A 15,540-nucleotide genomic window follows, 5' to 3' on the forward strand; every position below is an offset into this window, starting at 1 on the left:
GGACATTATACAGTAATGGAGGGGTCTGGTGATGACTGGAGAGGTGACACTGCTGGGAATGCTGGGACATTATACAGTAATGGAGGGGTCTGGTGATGACTGGAGAGGTGACACTGCTTGGACATTACAGTAATCCAGTAAGAGAACAGTCAGATCCAGTAAGAGAACAGCACCAGAGAGGTGTCCCCGTCCTCTTCCTCCACAGGATGATCAGGTAGATGGAGATATTCCCTATGATCTGTAGAAGGGCTGTGAAGCTCTTGTGGTCAGTCCCCTCACCCTCCATGACTCCTCATCTTCTGCTCATTTATAACATCCCATGTGACTTGTCCTTCTGACTTATTATTTTTACAATATTTTTTCCACGTTCTATGATTCAGGGTGAAGATCCGAACAATATTAATGCTCCAAACATAAATAAAGAAGAAGAGACAGATGTGAGCGGTAATGAGCAGTATAAGGAGAACATTCCTACAGGCAAAAATCTGATCTATATTAATTCTACAGACATAAAGGAAGAAGAAGAGACAGATGTGAGTGGTGATGAGCAGTATAAGGAGGACATTCCTACAGAGAAAGATCTGATCTATATTAATACTACAGACATAAAGGAAGAAGAAGAAGAGACAGATGTGAGTGGTGATGAGCAGTATAAGGAGGACATTCCTACAGGTAACTGCCCAGGTGAGTAGTAACCACTAAATGCAGAAAAGAGTCACAGACTCTACTCATCAGAGTCATCAGCTGCAGTAATTTTTGGGGAAGTAGTGGTTCAACTAGAGTCCTTTGTGCTCCAAGGCAAATTTCTATGTCCTCTTTCTATAGTTAGTCCCTCTTCTATGCCCCCATTCTATTACTATGCTCCTTGTGTTCCCTGCAAACTATTCTGCTCCTTCTCTTCACCCACACTGTTTATATGCCTCGGTTTGACAGTGGGACAAAAATCTCTCCCCATCACTCCCACCAGAGTGACCGTGTCCTTCGCCAGATGTCATCTGGTGTTGTCTGCTCGATGATTTGTGTGGCCTGTACCTGGCAGACGTCACTACCTGCTCCAGTACACTGACTGAGGTATAAAAGTGCTGTGAAAGAAAAACTTTGCCTGGTTCGCTTCTCCACCTAATGCTGTAGACAGGTACGCTACCTAATGCAGTAGACAGACAGTTTTTGGAGCCAGTGTGACTTTCAGCTCCGATATTGGCAGCTAATTAGAGACACCTGTCATGTGCTCAGGCTTTTCAAAGTGGTAACAACAGTGGAATTGTCGTGTTGGGCAGCGAACAGTGCACTCCTGCTCTCCAGATCCACTCTCCCTGCCTACTTGCATAATCACCCCCCAAAACAGCGATTCCACAACCTGGAGACAGTCCCTGTTCTGGACTAAGTGCAGGGGCATCACAAGTCTAAACAATACACATTACAGTACAGGTCAGGGAGAAATGGTCAGAAAACTAGGGGTAAACCTGCACAAGATACAAAACACAAATGAGAACATACATACAGAGAGAGAATTGTCAGCAACCCCCTTCCTCAAGCCAAAAGAACTACAAAAGTGCCAAATCGTCAGACAAAGGGTTAACCAAAGAACAAAATCAAAATACCACACCAGAGTCTGAAAGACAAGTGAGAGCCTTTATAGCCAAGATAAGTAGGGTGCGGATGCCAAGAAGTCTCACCATTGGCTAGACGTCCACAACTCCTGATTTATGATGATGAAGCCAAACATTAGAAAAGTTTAACCCTTCAGGCAAAACCAGGTTGAGTCATTTCCAGAATTAGTGATGTAATGCCACTGATATTCCTTCTGGAGCAAATACTCACGAGAGAATTGAGGAAGGAGGGATGGAGGAGGATTCATATCTGGCTGGCAGCAGTATGGATGTTCTCCTTGAGGAGGAGCTGGATGAGGAGCAGGAGGAAGTGGGACCTGAGGAGGAGGATTATGGGATAGGGGACGAGAAACCTACATAAGGAGACAGTGATGATGATGACGACGACGACGACAACCATGATGACCAAACATGGCAGTATGGGAAGGAGGCGGAACCAGCTGGGCCCTCCGAAAAGCTGGGAAGAATGGCGAGCTGTATGCTTTCTTGTTTGTTTGGTGACAGTCGTAATGTGGGCATGAAGATAAGAGATGAGTACTGGATAGACGCACTCTTAGACCCTCTGTATAAAACCAAAATGGGGGAATTTTAGGAATGCTTGAAAAAAGCCATTGTGTCTTCGCTTTCCAGCCTCAAAACCAGTTGTTACTCCTAAAAAGGGCAAATTTTTAGATCCTTTGGAAAAAGCCATTGTGGGAGATTTATCTTGAGTTGTCTATGTCCCGCATCAATATAGACCAAACTACATAGGGTTAGTCCGGTCTATTGTGCGCTAAATTTATCAAAAGTCGCACGGCTCTTGATAAATTCTGTGCACAGACTTCGGGATCTATGCTTTAGACTGTATTTAAACCTGCCCCAACATGGTCTGACATCTCGGCGAACTTTCAGCCGATGCGACTTGTCGCTCAAAAGTTGCTATTGATCAATTAATCACCAATGCATTTTTCTGTCTAAAATAGACTAGAATCCTTTGATAAATGTCCCCCGTTGTGTCTTCTCCTGTATTCAGGCGACCAAGATGTGGAATCTGTTCTTCTCTTTCTGTATATTTCATCCTTTGTTCTATCATTGTAAGGCTTCTTTCACACTACAAAATTCTCTGTTTTTAAACATCCGCATGAGGCCGTTATTTTGTGACGGAAGATAGTACGGAAGAAAATAGTCCATGAACTATTTCTCCCGTTACTATGTTCCGTCACAAAATAACGGCCGTTATCAATAACCGACTATAACGGGTTCAAAACGGCTATTAGAAAATCCCATAGACTATAATGGGAGTTTCTAACGGCCGTATAAGATTTTGTTACTGCCGTTTTCAGCTGTTTTTCATACGGAACTCCATACGGATACCGTATTTTTCGCTGTATAAGACGCACTTTTTCTTCCCCAAAACTGGGGGGGAAAAGTCGGTGCGTCTTATACGGCGAATACACCCCTATCGCGGCGGTCCCTGCGGCCATCAACAGCCGGGACCCGCGGCTAATACAGGACATCACCGATCGCGGTGATGCCCTGTATTAACCCTTCAGACGCGGTGATCAAAGCTGACCGCCGCGTCTGAAGGGAAAGTGACACTAACCCGGCTGTTTAGTCAGGCTGTTCGGGACCGCCGCAATTTCACCGCGGCGGTCCCGAACAGCCCGACTGAATAGCCGGGTTAGTGCTTACAGGACACCGGGAGGGACCTTACCTGCCTCCTCGGTGTCTTCTCCGTTCAGGGATCCCCTGTATGGCCGGCGCTCTCCTTCCTCGTCGTCGCGTACGTGCGTCGGCGTGCGTAACGACGTGATGATGGCGACGGAGAGCGAGGATACCCGGCCGGCAGCAGAGACGTTCCGGAGCGACGGGGACACGGCGACAGTGATGGAGCGACATCCAGGGCAGTGGTGACGGGTCCGGAGCGGCGGGGACACGTGAGTATTACCTCCTATGCAGTGGTCTTCAATCTGCGGACCTCCAGATGGTGCAAAACTGCAACTCCCAGCATGCTGTCCGGGCTTGCTGGGAGTTGTCGTTTTGCAACATCTGGAGGTCCGCAGGTTGAAGACCACTATTGGGTTCAAAATCTTAAATTTTTTTGATTTTGCACCTAAAAATAGGGTGCGTCTTATACGCCGATGCGTCCTATAGGGCGAAAAATACGGTATTTAAAAACGGAGTGTTTTGTAGTGTGAAAGAAGCCTTAGTGTTTGCTCTGAGAAGAATATCCGGGAGATGACATTGTTGATGTCTCTGTTGTCCTCACATCTTTGTCCTCTTCGAAGGTCCTGAATAGATGACGTCCCTGATGAGCCGCCTCTGCCTGAGCCCAATATAACACAAGCTCCCGGCTTTGGTGATCTCGGTCAGAAGATGCCAATTTTAAACATACTAATTTTGGTGCATGTAGTTTATAATTTTTTTAAAGTATTATAAATTGGGTATCCTTATAACCGTATGGACCTACAGAATAAAGATAAGGTGTCATTCCTACCGAAAAAAGTGCACTGCATGGAAACGGGAGCCCCCAAAATGTACAAAATGGCGATTCTTTTTTCTTTCACACCCACAAATAATTTTTTTAGGGTTTTGCCGCAGGTTAGATTATAAAATAAGTGATGTCATTACAAAGTACAATTGGTGATGCAAAAAACAAGCCCTTATATGGGTCTGTAGGTGCAAAATTTAAAGTGTTATTTTTAGAATGAAAGGAGGAAAAAAGGGGTTAAATAAGCAAAAGCATCAAAACTGCATGTAGCGTGAACTGACTCCAAACCACTTATGAGTCTCAACCATTCAGGCTTCTTGTTCTATAGTCTAGTCAGGTGATTAGGTTGGTTTCATTAGGGGAATTGCAGTGATAAGACTCCACTCCTTCTCTCTGCAAAGCCAGAGGATTCATGGGAAATGATGGCAGGATGAGAAAATCATTTATGTTCTGAAATAAAATCAAGATGGCTAAAAACCCCATGTCTGCCACATTAGCTAAAACTGGTAAGCACAAGGCATATACACAAGAACCTTTACATTATTCTACTAATAATAATTTATGCTGCACTATATAAACTAAAAAAAATAATAATCCCACAGTGTTTTTTTGAGATTAACTGTTTTATGATTCCTTGGCTTATGCTGATCATCACTTGGGTGTCCATAAGTTTTATTTTGCTGTTTTTGTCCCTTTATGACTCATTACATGTATTTACGTCGTGGGGCCGTCAAGGGTATATGGACAGGGCTCGAGCCCGCTCCATACCCAGGGGACGCCGCTACTACCTGATCTCTGCAGATGACACTGTCAGAGTTGGCAGCGACATTTAAACCGCCATTATAAGTGACATTGGTGGCGCAGTGCCAGCTTATGGCAGGCGGTACAACATCTGATGGATCAATGCAGTACATAGAAACTGCATTGATCTGTATGAATTTATGAACAATTGCTCATACAAGTCAACTAAATTTCAAATAAAATAAATTCCAAGAATGTATAAGCACCACCCATAATAAATAAAAAAGAAAAAAAAAATGAGTAAAAAATAAATTTAAATAAATATTTAGTATCACTGCTTGTGGAATTGCGTGAACAATTAAAATATGTCATTCAATTTCATCTCACAAACAATTTTTTTTTTCTGTTTATTTTATGGTAAAATCAAGGGTGTCATTTCAAAGTACAATTGGTCCTTTAAAAAAAAAAAAAAAGTTATAGCTCTTACAAGGGGAGAATGAAAAAATGTGAATGCTAAATTAATGTTTCCTGGGTTGCTAAGGGGTTAAGGTAATGATTCAAAAATAAAATCTCTTTTATTCTTGGCAGATTCTTGTACCTGGAGATCAGAGGAGAATCTTAAATCTTCAGATTATAAAGCAGATGATGATATCACACAAGATACATATGAAGAACATTCCATTATCCCAGATACACCCTCAGCCCTTCACAGCCAAGATCTCTCATCTCATTCTGTTATACAGATCCTGTTTTCTCATTTATCACAGGATGTTAAGAAAAATAAGGAGAAGCCATTTTCATGTTCAGAATGTAGGAAATGTTTTACTCACAAATCAGATCTTGTCAAACATCTAAGAACTCACACAGGAGAGAAGCCATTTTCATGTACAGAATGTGAAAAATGTTTTGCTCAGAAATCAAATCTTGTTCTCCATCAAAGAACTCACACAGGGGAGAAGCCATTTTCATGTTCAGAATGTGGGAAATGTTTTAGTAAGCAATCGAATCTTGTTGAACATAAAAAAACTCACACACACACAAGAGAGAAGCCATTTTCTTGTTTACTATGTGGGAAATGTTTTATTAAAAAATCAAGCCTTGTTCGTCATCAAAAAACCCACACAGGGGAGAAGCCATTTTCATGCACAGAATGTAAGAAATGTTTTACTAAAAAATCAAGCCTTGTTCGTCATCAAAAAACTCACACAGGTGAGAAGCATTTTTTATGCACAGAATGTGGGAAATGTTTTACTCGGAAATCAAATCTTGTTCTCCATCAAAGAACTCACAAAGGGGAGAAGCCATTTTCATGTTCAGAATGTGGGAAATGTTTTAATGATAAATCCTATGTTGTTGTACATCAGAGAACTCACACAGGAGAGATGCCATTTTCATGTTCAGAATGTGGGAAATGTTTTTATGTGAAACGACATCTTACCAGACATCTAAGAATTCACACTGAAGAGAAGCCAATTGAGAGCAATAAATGATGCAGATAACACATCTATATATTAACCATGTACATAGGATATCTGACATTTATACATATATCATATACTGCATCTCCAAACTTGTTCCCAATTGTTAATAAAAGTTTTCTTTTAGAACGTAGTCACCGATCCAGCGATGTCATCACTATAGTTTACATGGTAGGAGAAGAGTGTGATATATGGTTGTGATATTCACTGCTCCTCATGGTGAAGACCCAACAGGCATAATCCATGGGGAGCTGCTACTGGAGACCCAAACACCTCAGAGAGAGGTGAATGTGAAAAGGAAACCTCCGCACATCAGACACAAATCCACGTATGTCAGAGAGTTCACTTACTTTTTATTGGAACTGTATCTAGTACACATATTCACTTAAAGGTTATTTTAGGTTGTAATAATTTTGAATATGTTTCTAGGGGGCTACAAAAATGTACAATACTTACCTTCCCTGCTCCCAACAAAGTCCGGTCACTTCCATCCCACACTGCTTGTCTTTTCTTCCTGTTTCTGAGACGATGCATCTGAGCAGGACCTGACCCCACAACCAATCACTGACAACAATGTATATGGAATTATGAATTGCTAAAAATATTACATTTTACATTATATTTACATATATCTGTAGCACTAGATATTCTAAAAAAAAATGCTAATGTAAATGTATAAGTTACAAATAATATAAATTAATATATAGAAAACACAGTAATATGAGAAGATAATATACATATAAATATCAATGACACATTAGTCAGATATGGATATAAAGAATATCAATGAATCATTTAATAACTACATTTTCGTAGTGTAACGCCCGAGCGGGTGTGGACCCATGGTGCCACTTACCAGTTTGGCTTTGGGACAAACTTGGGAGCAGAGTCTAAGTATTCCCCTGGTGTTTACCTTTTATCCCGCTCCGGAATGCAGAAGCTGAGAAAAGGCCCAAATACAGATTTACCCGTACAAGGAATAGAGCAAAGTTTGGATTTAGAAGTAGAATCCCCTTTCCAAAATTTTAGCCATAAGGCCCTTCTAGAGGAATTGGATAACGCTGCAGACTTAGCTGCCATTCTAACTGATTCGGCTGAAGCATCCGCCAGAAAACCTGCCGCTAGTTTTAACATAGGAACAGAAGCTAACAGATCCCGTCTAGGTGTTCTATTTTCAATATGTTCCTCTAATTGGGAAAGCCAAATATAAAGGGCCCTGGCCACACTAGTAGACGCAATATTGGGATTTAAGATTGCAGTTGAAGCTTGCCAAGTTTTGCGTAACAGATCGTCCATTTTACGATCCATGGGATCTTTCAGCTGACAGGAATCCTCAAAGGGAAGAGCCATTTTCTTACGCACTTTGGACAACTGAACATCCACCTTAGGTATGTCGTTCCACAAGTCTATGCCTTTCTCATCAAAGAGCAATCTGTTTTTAATTTCCCTGGAAAGTTGTTATTTCCTCTCAGGATCACGCCATTCATCCAGGATCAAACTTTTTAAATTTTTATGAATAGGAAACATACATTTTTTAGCTGGTCTTAAACCGCCAAACATTTCATCCTGGATGGATTTAGGCTGCTCAACCTCCTCTAAACCTATACGGTGGGGATCAAAAGTTTGGGAACCCCAGGTAAAAATTTGTATTGATGTGCATAAAGAAGCCAAGGAAAGATGAAAAAATTTCCAAAAGGCATCAAATTACAGATTAGACATTCTTATAATATGTCAACAAACGTTAGATTTTATTTCCATCATTTACACTTTCAAAATAACAGAAAACCAAAAAATGGCGTCTGCAAAAGTTTGGGCACCCTGCAGAATTTATAGCATGCACTACCCCCTTTGCAAAGCTGAGACCTGCCAGTGTCATGGATTGTTCTCAATCATCATCTGGGAAGACCAAGTGATGTCAATCTCAAAGGTTTTAAATGCCCAGACTCATCTGACCTTGCCCCAACAATCAGCACCATGGGTTCTTCTAAGCAGTTGTCTAGAAATCTGAAACTGAAAATAGTTGATGCTCACAAAGCTGGAGAAGGCTATAAGAAGCTAGCAAAACGTTTTCAGATGTCAATATCCCCTGTTCGGAATGTAATTAAGAAATGGCAGTCATCAGGAACAGTGGAAGTTAAAGCAAGATCTGGAAGACCAAGAAAAATATCAGACCAGCTCGCAGGATTGTGAGATAAACAATTCAAAACCAACGTTTGTCTGCACAATCCCTCCAGAAAGATCTGGCAGACACTGGAGTTGTGGTACACTATTCCACTATAAAGAGATACTTGTACAAATATGGTCTTCATGGAAGAGTCATCAGAAGAAAACCTCTTCTACGTCCTCTCCACAAAAATCTGCGTTTGAACTTTGCAAATGAACATATAGACAAGCCTGATGCATTTTGGAAACAAGTTCTGTGGACCGATGAGGTTAAAATTGGGGGAGACGAAGACTCGCATCTCCACTCTAGAGGACACGGTGCAGCCCTTACCTTCCTCCTTACGAGCGGTGCAGGAGCAGCTGGAGTCAGCCTGCCAGAAGAACGACGACCTCGAGAACCGGCTGCGCCGGAACAACATACGGGTGATTGGTCTCCCGGAACGCGCGGAGGGCCAGAATCCGGGGGCCTTTGTGGAATCCTGGATTCAGGTGCTCATGCCAGATGCTCCCTTCTCGGCTGCTTATGCTGTGGAGAGGGCGCACCGAATGCCGGCGAAGCCACCTGTACCAGGGGCCCCTCCTCGCCCGCTGCTAGCTATATTCCTTAATTGCAATGACCGGGACCTGATACTCCGTTCTGACCGACGGCTACCGGAAATCACGGTCCAGAATGCCAAGGTGTCCATCTTCCCGGACTTCTCCGATCTCCAGCGCAAGAGGGCCTCCTACACTTCAGTTAAGGCGCGGCTGCGTGAACGGGGGGTGCCGTATGCCAAGGCCTACGCTGCCCGACTCCGGGTGGTGGACGGAGACCGGGCGATTTTCTTTGCCACCCTGCAGGACGCAGACGAGTGGCTGAGCAGGCGGAGGTGAACCTGCTTCCCCTGGCGGAATCTAGCTGCCTGACCGGACTGCTGTGGGTGACTGCCGTGGAATTCCAGCCTGTGTCCCTTTTCTACATCTCCTGCCTACCCTGGTTCCCTGCAGTGTTTGAGGTACTGTGTATTCCCCTGCCATCCCACCTATTTGGCACCTTTTTTCCACCCCCTCCCCTCCAGTCCAGACTGCCCCGTGTTTTCCCCCCACCGATCACTGTTATCCCTGGGACTTTTTAAGTTTGCCCACGTGGGACTGGGCCGGACTTCTGTGGGGAGCATGCCCCTCTGTCTCTCCTCCTGTCCGGCTGGACTCCCGTACCCGGACTGCTCTCCCCATTGTTTTTTTTTTCTCCCTCCATGGCGCCCCCCTCCCCTCCCCCCTGTGCCCACCCCCCGGACTTTCAGTGCTTGTTCTCCTGGGACTACAGTTGGACTTCCACATGGACATTGTATGGCCCTGATGGAACTGTCAAGACTCTCCTCCAGTTCCCCCTACAAATTGGATCCCCCTGCCTGGACATTCCAACTGCTGATTCCCTCCCCTCTGCCCCCCTTTCCCAACACCCCCCCCCCTCCCGTCCCTATGTCCCTACTTGACCTCTGAAGCGAGGTCATTTTCATGTGACCTTTCTGGGTTGGATAGGGTGTGGGGTCATGTTGACAGCTCTCCTGTTGGGTGGGTGGCGGGAGACGTGTCAATGGTGGTCACTTTGCACTGTGTATTATGCTCTACACACCTCCAGTTCTCGCTCTATCTTCTGGTGTGTTCTCGTCTGTCCCCTCTCTCCTGCCTTGGTCCCTTCCCCTTCCTAAGTGATATACCCTAAGCCTCCTCTTCTTCCCTTTGCCTCTTTGTTACATTGGTGGTCATTTTCTCCCTCCCCCCCCCCCCTCCCCCTCTTTTCTTTATTTGTTTTCCTGTTTTTCCTTCCTATTTCTATCTGGTCCTCCGGTGTCGCCTCCTTCTCCTGTGTACTGCTGTCCTCCTTGGCCCCTTCTGCAGTATATATAATCCAGAGGTTCTCATCTATCCCATGTTTGAGCAGGCTCTCCCCACTAGATGGAGCTGTTGCTCTATCACTGCTTTCCCTGCAGTGGTTATGTTTGTATTTCTTGTTTTCTTCTATGTTTGTTCCCCATGTTTAGGGGAGGTTTCTCTTGTCAGACTGTGCATTCTCAGTGGAGCATATCTTGTACCATTTCTACCTTTCACGACCTTGGTGCCCTTTCTATTTTCGTGGACCCGTGTGTGTTTGTCTCAATCTGTTGGTGTGGATGGCTGGTGTTTGTGTTGTATTTATGAGTCTCTTACTATGGTCATAGTGTACACTCTCTTTTACCATGGCGGACCTTAGAGTAATGTCATGGAATATACGGGGGGCCCGGGCCCCTCGTAAACGTACAATGGTTTTTGCACATATTAGAAAGTTCCGCCCTCATGTGATAGCATTACAAGAGACGCATCTCACCCTGGACAGGGCCCACCAGTTTACCAAACCTTGGGTACAATGGTCTCACCATTCCTTTCATACATCTTTTTCTAGGGGTGTTTCACTTTTGATTGCTAGGTCAGTGAGGTGGGATCCTGTAGCTGTGCGTAGGGACTCACAAGGTCGTTATATTTTTGTCTATGCCTACATTAACAATGTGCCTTATGTGCTGCTATTTATTTATAATCCCCCGCCGGCCTCCATGGAAGTACTGCATAGTGCTGTCACTTTTGCTGCTGGATACCCTTCTGCGCGTGTGCTGTGTATGGGAGATTTTAATATGGTGCCTGACTTGGTTATGGATCGCCACAGTACCAGAGGGGTTCCCTTGGGAACTGGGACCACTCCTCTCTCTTTGTTGGTGGATGAAATTGGCTGGGTGGACATCTTTCGGGATCGCCATCCTCATACTAGACAATTCTCCTGCCACACTCTGGGTCGCAATGCGTTGTCCAGAATCGACCTTGCCTATGGTAATCCGCTTCTCATGTCTCAGGTCTCGGCGGTTTCGTATGAACCGCGTGCTGTATCTGACCATTCTCCATTACTGCTGGACATCCGCATGGCTGATTCTGGTACACCGCATAGATGGAGAATACAGCCTTTCTGGCTGGATCAGATTGGCCCCAATGACCGTATCCCGGACCAGCTTCAGGTGTTCCTTCAAGCCAATGTTCCTGGAGGTTCTCCTGTGCTGGTGTGGGAGACTCTAAAGGCATACCTACGGGGCTGCCTGCGATCTACGATCTCTTTTATTAAGAAATCTGCGTCTCGGCGGGAGGAGGAACTGGCCAGTTCCTGCACCGCTCTGGAGGCCAGATATGTGGCGGACCCTTCAGAGACTAATAAGGTGGCTTGGCTGCATGAGGGACGACAATATATGTTACATCTTCACGAAAAGGCCAATAGGAAATTATTTTTTACCAAGCAATTCTATTTCGAACATGGTAATCAATCCAGTAAACTATTAGCTCACATAGTACGGCAATCTACTTCAGCTGCTCAGGTTCTTAAAATTAAAGCCCCAGATGGGTCTATGCTGCTGGGGGTGGAGGAGATGGCACAAAGTTTTTCTGCTTTTTATACTAACCTCTATTCTTCGCAGGTTCAATATGATGATGCGGAGCTAGCTTCTTACCTGGACGGCATAGATTTCCCTGTTTTATCTGATAGTGATAGAGACATGTTGGATGCCCCTCTTACGCTCTTGGAAGTGCAGGACGCAGTAGCTGATATGACTAGGGGTAAGTCTCCGGGCCCAGATGGCCTCCCCTTGGAGGTTTATCTTCGGTACTCGGAGATTCTTCTTCCTCCCCTGTTGGCCATGTTTGAAAAGGCATTTATAGACAATATCCTACCTGACTCTATGTACGAGGCGACCATAGTTGTCCTCTTGAAACCTGATAAAGATCCCTTAGAATGTGGCTCCTATTGGCCGATTTCTTTATTAAATCTGGATTATAAAATTCTCACAAAAGTTTTAGCTAACCGGTTGAATCGGGTAGTCCTGTCTATTATATATTCAGATCAGACCGGTTTCATGAAGGGCAAGTCCACATCGGACAATATCCGTAGGGTTCAAACTGCCGTCCAGGTGGGAGGTGCTCTGGGAGGAGACTGGGCCTTGGCATCTTTAGCTGCTGCCAAGGCTTTTGACTTGGTGGAGTGGGGGTACCTGCAGGCAGTGCTCTCTAGGTTCGGTTTTGGTCCTGCTTTCCGGAAGTGGGTTTCCCTCCTCTACCGGTGTCCGCGGGCCCAGGTCCTGGTTAATGGTACTTGCTCACGCCCGTTTCCCTTGGGCAGGGGTACGCGTCAGGGGTGCCCTCTGTCCCCGCTCCTGTTTGCGGTGGAGCCCCTTGCACTGCGTATCCGCCAGGACTCTGGTTTCCGTGGTATGCCGGTGGGAGATAGGGAAGAGCGCATTGGTCTGTACGCAGATGATACAGTGCTCTTTCTCTCAGACCCATTGACGACGCTGCCGTATGCTATGGCCTTGCTGGATAGGTTCGGATTTTATTCTGGGCTGTTCATCAACTGGTCTAAATCCGTTATAATGCCCCTCTTGCGTAAAACTTGGCCCCCTATTATGTGTGGCCTTCCAGTGGTCACGGAGTTTAAGTACTTGGGGATCTTTATCCATAGAGACCCAGCTAGTGACCTATCGTCTAACATCCTCTCATTGATCCCATATGTCAAATCCAAATTTAGAGTTTGGGCTACGCTACCGCTATCTGTTACTGGGCGTGTTAATCTTATTAAACTCATTATCCTTCCTAAATGCCTGTATATGTTGAAACACGCTTCTGGGCCTGTCCCTAAATAATTTGACTCCCTTCACTCTCTTCTGTCCCCTTTTATTTGGGGCCCGAATAGACGCTAAATTCGACTTTCTACTTTGCAACGCCCTAAATTAGCAGCAGGTATGTCATTACCCGACTTCTACCTTTACTATTTGGCGGGCCAGCTACGTTATCTCAGGCAGTGGGTGGGAGAGGATGTTGGAACGGGTCCGGAGCGATCCTTGACTAGCTTTGTCCCGTTCTTGACCCCGAGACTTCTACTGGAGAGTCCCACCCTTGGCGGGCGGGCTTACCTACCCCTCCATAAACTGGCGATCAAGGTTTGGCGTGCTGCTAAGGTGCTCTATGGTTATACTGGTGTGCCATTGGATCTCCCGATGTGGGACAACCCCTTTCTCCCACACATTACTGTCTCTCTGGACCCACCCTTTTGGAGGGGACTAGGGATTCTTACTTTAGAACATGTGTACCGTGATAATATACTGTGTTCCTTTGATCAGTTACAATCCACCTATGCTTTGCCCAGGCACTGTTTTTTTTAGGTATTTACAGTTGCGCCATGCGCTTAATGCTCAGTTCCCTGTAGGTAGCGCCCCTATATCAGCCTTTCCTCTAATAGGTGTGTTGCGATCTCAGGGTCCTAGGGGGCTGGTGTCCATCCTGTACACACACCTTATTCAGGCCAAGGTTTCCGGATCCCAGCTGCCGGCGGTCCGGCATTGGGAGTCTCACATCCCCAATTTGTCTACAGAGGTCTGGGAGGAAATATTTTACTCGTATATGCTGGTGTCCCCAGCGGCTAATAATAAATTGATTCAATTGAATATCATTCATTACAGCTATGTTACCGCTCTCAGACTGTTTAGAATGGGTCGTTCCGACTCTGATGCCTGTCATCGCTGTGGTGATGCTGGAGCGGACTTTTGGCATCTTATTTGGGCTTGCCCCTATATTGAGGCATTTTGGGGGGAGGTTATTCGATTTCTCAACACACTTGCCCAGCCTCCCTTATCTGCTGACCCCTTAATGTCTTTTCGGTGTTTTAGATGAGGAGGTGTGGACTCATCATGTCTGCGTCTTCTTGAGGGAAACATTATTCATGGCTAGGAAGGCTATTGCACTTAAGTGGATGGACCCCAGCCCTCCTACTTTATCTCAATGGAGAACTTTGGTGAATGCAGTGATACCCTTCTCCCATTTGGTATATAAGCATAGGAAATGTCCTGGTAAATTTCTTTCAGTGTGGGGTGAGTGGTGCTCCTCTCCGTCCACACAATGCTCAAACTCTATGTCTCCTCGTGGGCCTCCATCTCTGGTTCCTGGAGACCGTGTGTGATTGCGTTGTGCGCTTGTCGTCTTCTCTCTTTTCTGTGTCATGTTAGCTGGTCTTCTCTGTTCTCTTTTCTTGCACGGGTCTGCTTTCTTTCATTTCTCTTCCTTTCCACCCTCCCCCTTCTCTCTCTCCATCTCTTACCCTTTCTCTTAACTATGGTGGTACATATCTTTGCCCAGGGTGTGCTCCGGGGGGATGCTCCAATTACTAGTTTCTAGAGTATCCCGGGTTCTCCCGGTTTGAGGTTGCCTACTTAGTGTTCTTTATATTGCATTCTAAGATAAGTAACCCTGTCGTTTACATTCTGTCAGATTGTACTTTTGCTCAGGCGCCCTTGAATTACTGTAACATTTACTAACATGTTGTCACTTTGTTGGGCCTGCGAGCTGATTGTTCCTTACTTTTCAATAAAACGTGTTTAAAAAAAAAAAGCATGGGGGTGGATCAATCATGCTTTGGGGTTGTATTGCAGCCAGTGGCACAGGGAACATCTCACGAGTAGAAGGAAAAATGTATTCAATGAAATTTCAGCAAATTTTGGATGCTAACTTGATGCCATCTGTGAAAAAGCTGAAGTTAAAGAGAGGATGGCTTCTACGTATGGATAATGATCCTAAACACACCTCGAAATCCACGGTGGATTACATCAAGAGGCGTAAACTGAAGGTTTTGTCATGGCCTTCACAATCTCCTGACCTCAACATAATTGAAAATCTATGGATAGACCTTAAAAGAACTGTGCGTGACAGACAGCCCAGAAATCTCAAAGAACTGGAAGACTTTTGTACGGAAGAATGGGCAAAGATACGTCAAACAAGAATTGAAAGACTCTCGGATGGCTACAAAAAGCGTTTACAAGCTGTAAGGGGGCAGTACAAGATATTAACTCTGCAGGGTGCCCAAACTTTTGCAGACGCCATTTTTTGGTTTTCTGTTATTTTGAAAGTGTAAATGATGGAAATAAAATCTAACTTTTGTTGACATAATATAAGAATGTCTAATCTGTAATTTAATGCCTTTTGGAGATTTTTCCATCTTTCCTTGGCTTCTTTATGCACATTAATACAAATTTTTACC

General features: G+C 44.9%; 1 protein-coding gene across 4 annotated transcripts in view; it reads left to right on the plus strand.

The window, feature by feature from the left end:
• LOC130298129 (oocyte zinc finger protein XlCOF7.1-like) overlaps positions 1-6,505 on the plus strand; it is a 116,284-nt gene extending 109,779 nt beyond the window's left edge. For 2 of the 4 annotated variants that reach the window (XM_056551034.1, XM_056551043.1), the window contains exons 4-5: positions 381-684; positions 5,410-6,503. In XM_056551034.1, coding sequence (XP_056407009.1) covers positions 381-684; positions 5,410-6,311 — 1,206 coding nt within the window. In that variant the 3' untranslated portion in view covers positions 6,312-6,503. Of the gene's footprint in view, positions 1-380; positions 685-5,409 lie in introns of all 4 variants that reach the window. The other 2 variants (XM_056551048.1, XM_056551055.1) reach the window with 2 other exon arrangements.
• Positions 6,506-15,540: the final 9,035 nt, after the last annotated feature.

Source organism: Hyla sarda, chromosome 1 (assembly GCF_029499605.1).
Source record: "Hyla sarda isolate aHylSar1 chromosome 1, aHylSar1.hap1, whole genome shotgun sequence".
In the NCBI taxonomy this organism is placed as follows: Eukaryota; Metazoa; Chordata; class Amphibia; order Anura; family Hylidae; genus Hyla; species Hyla sarda.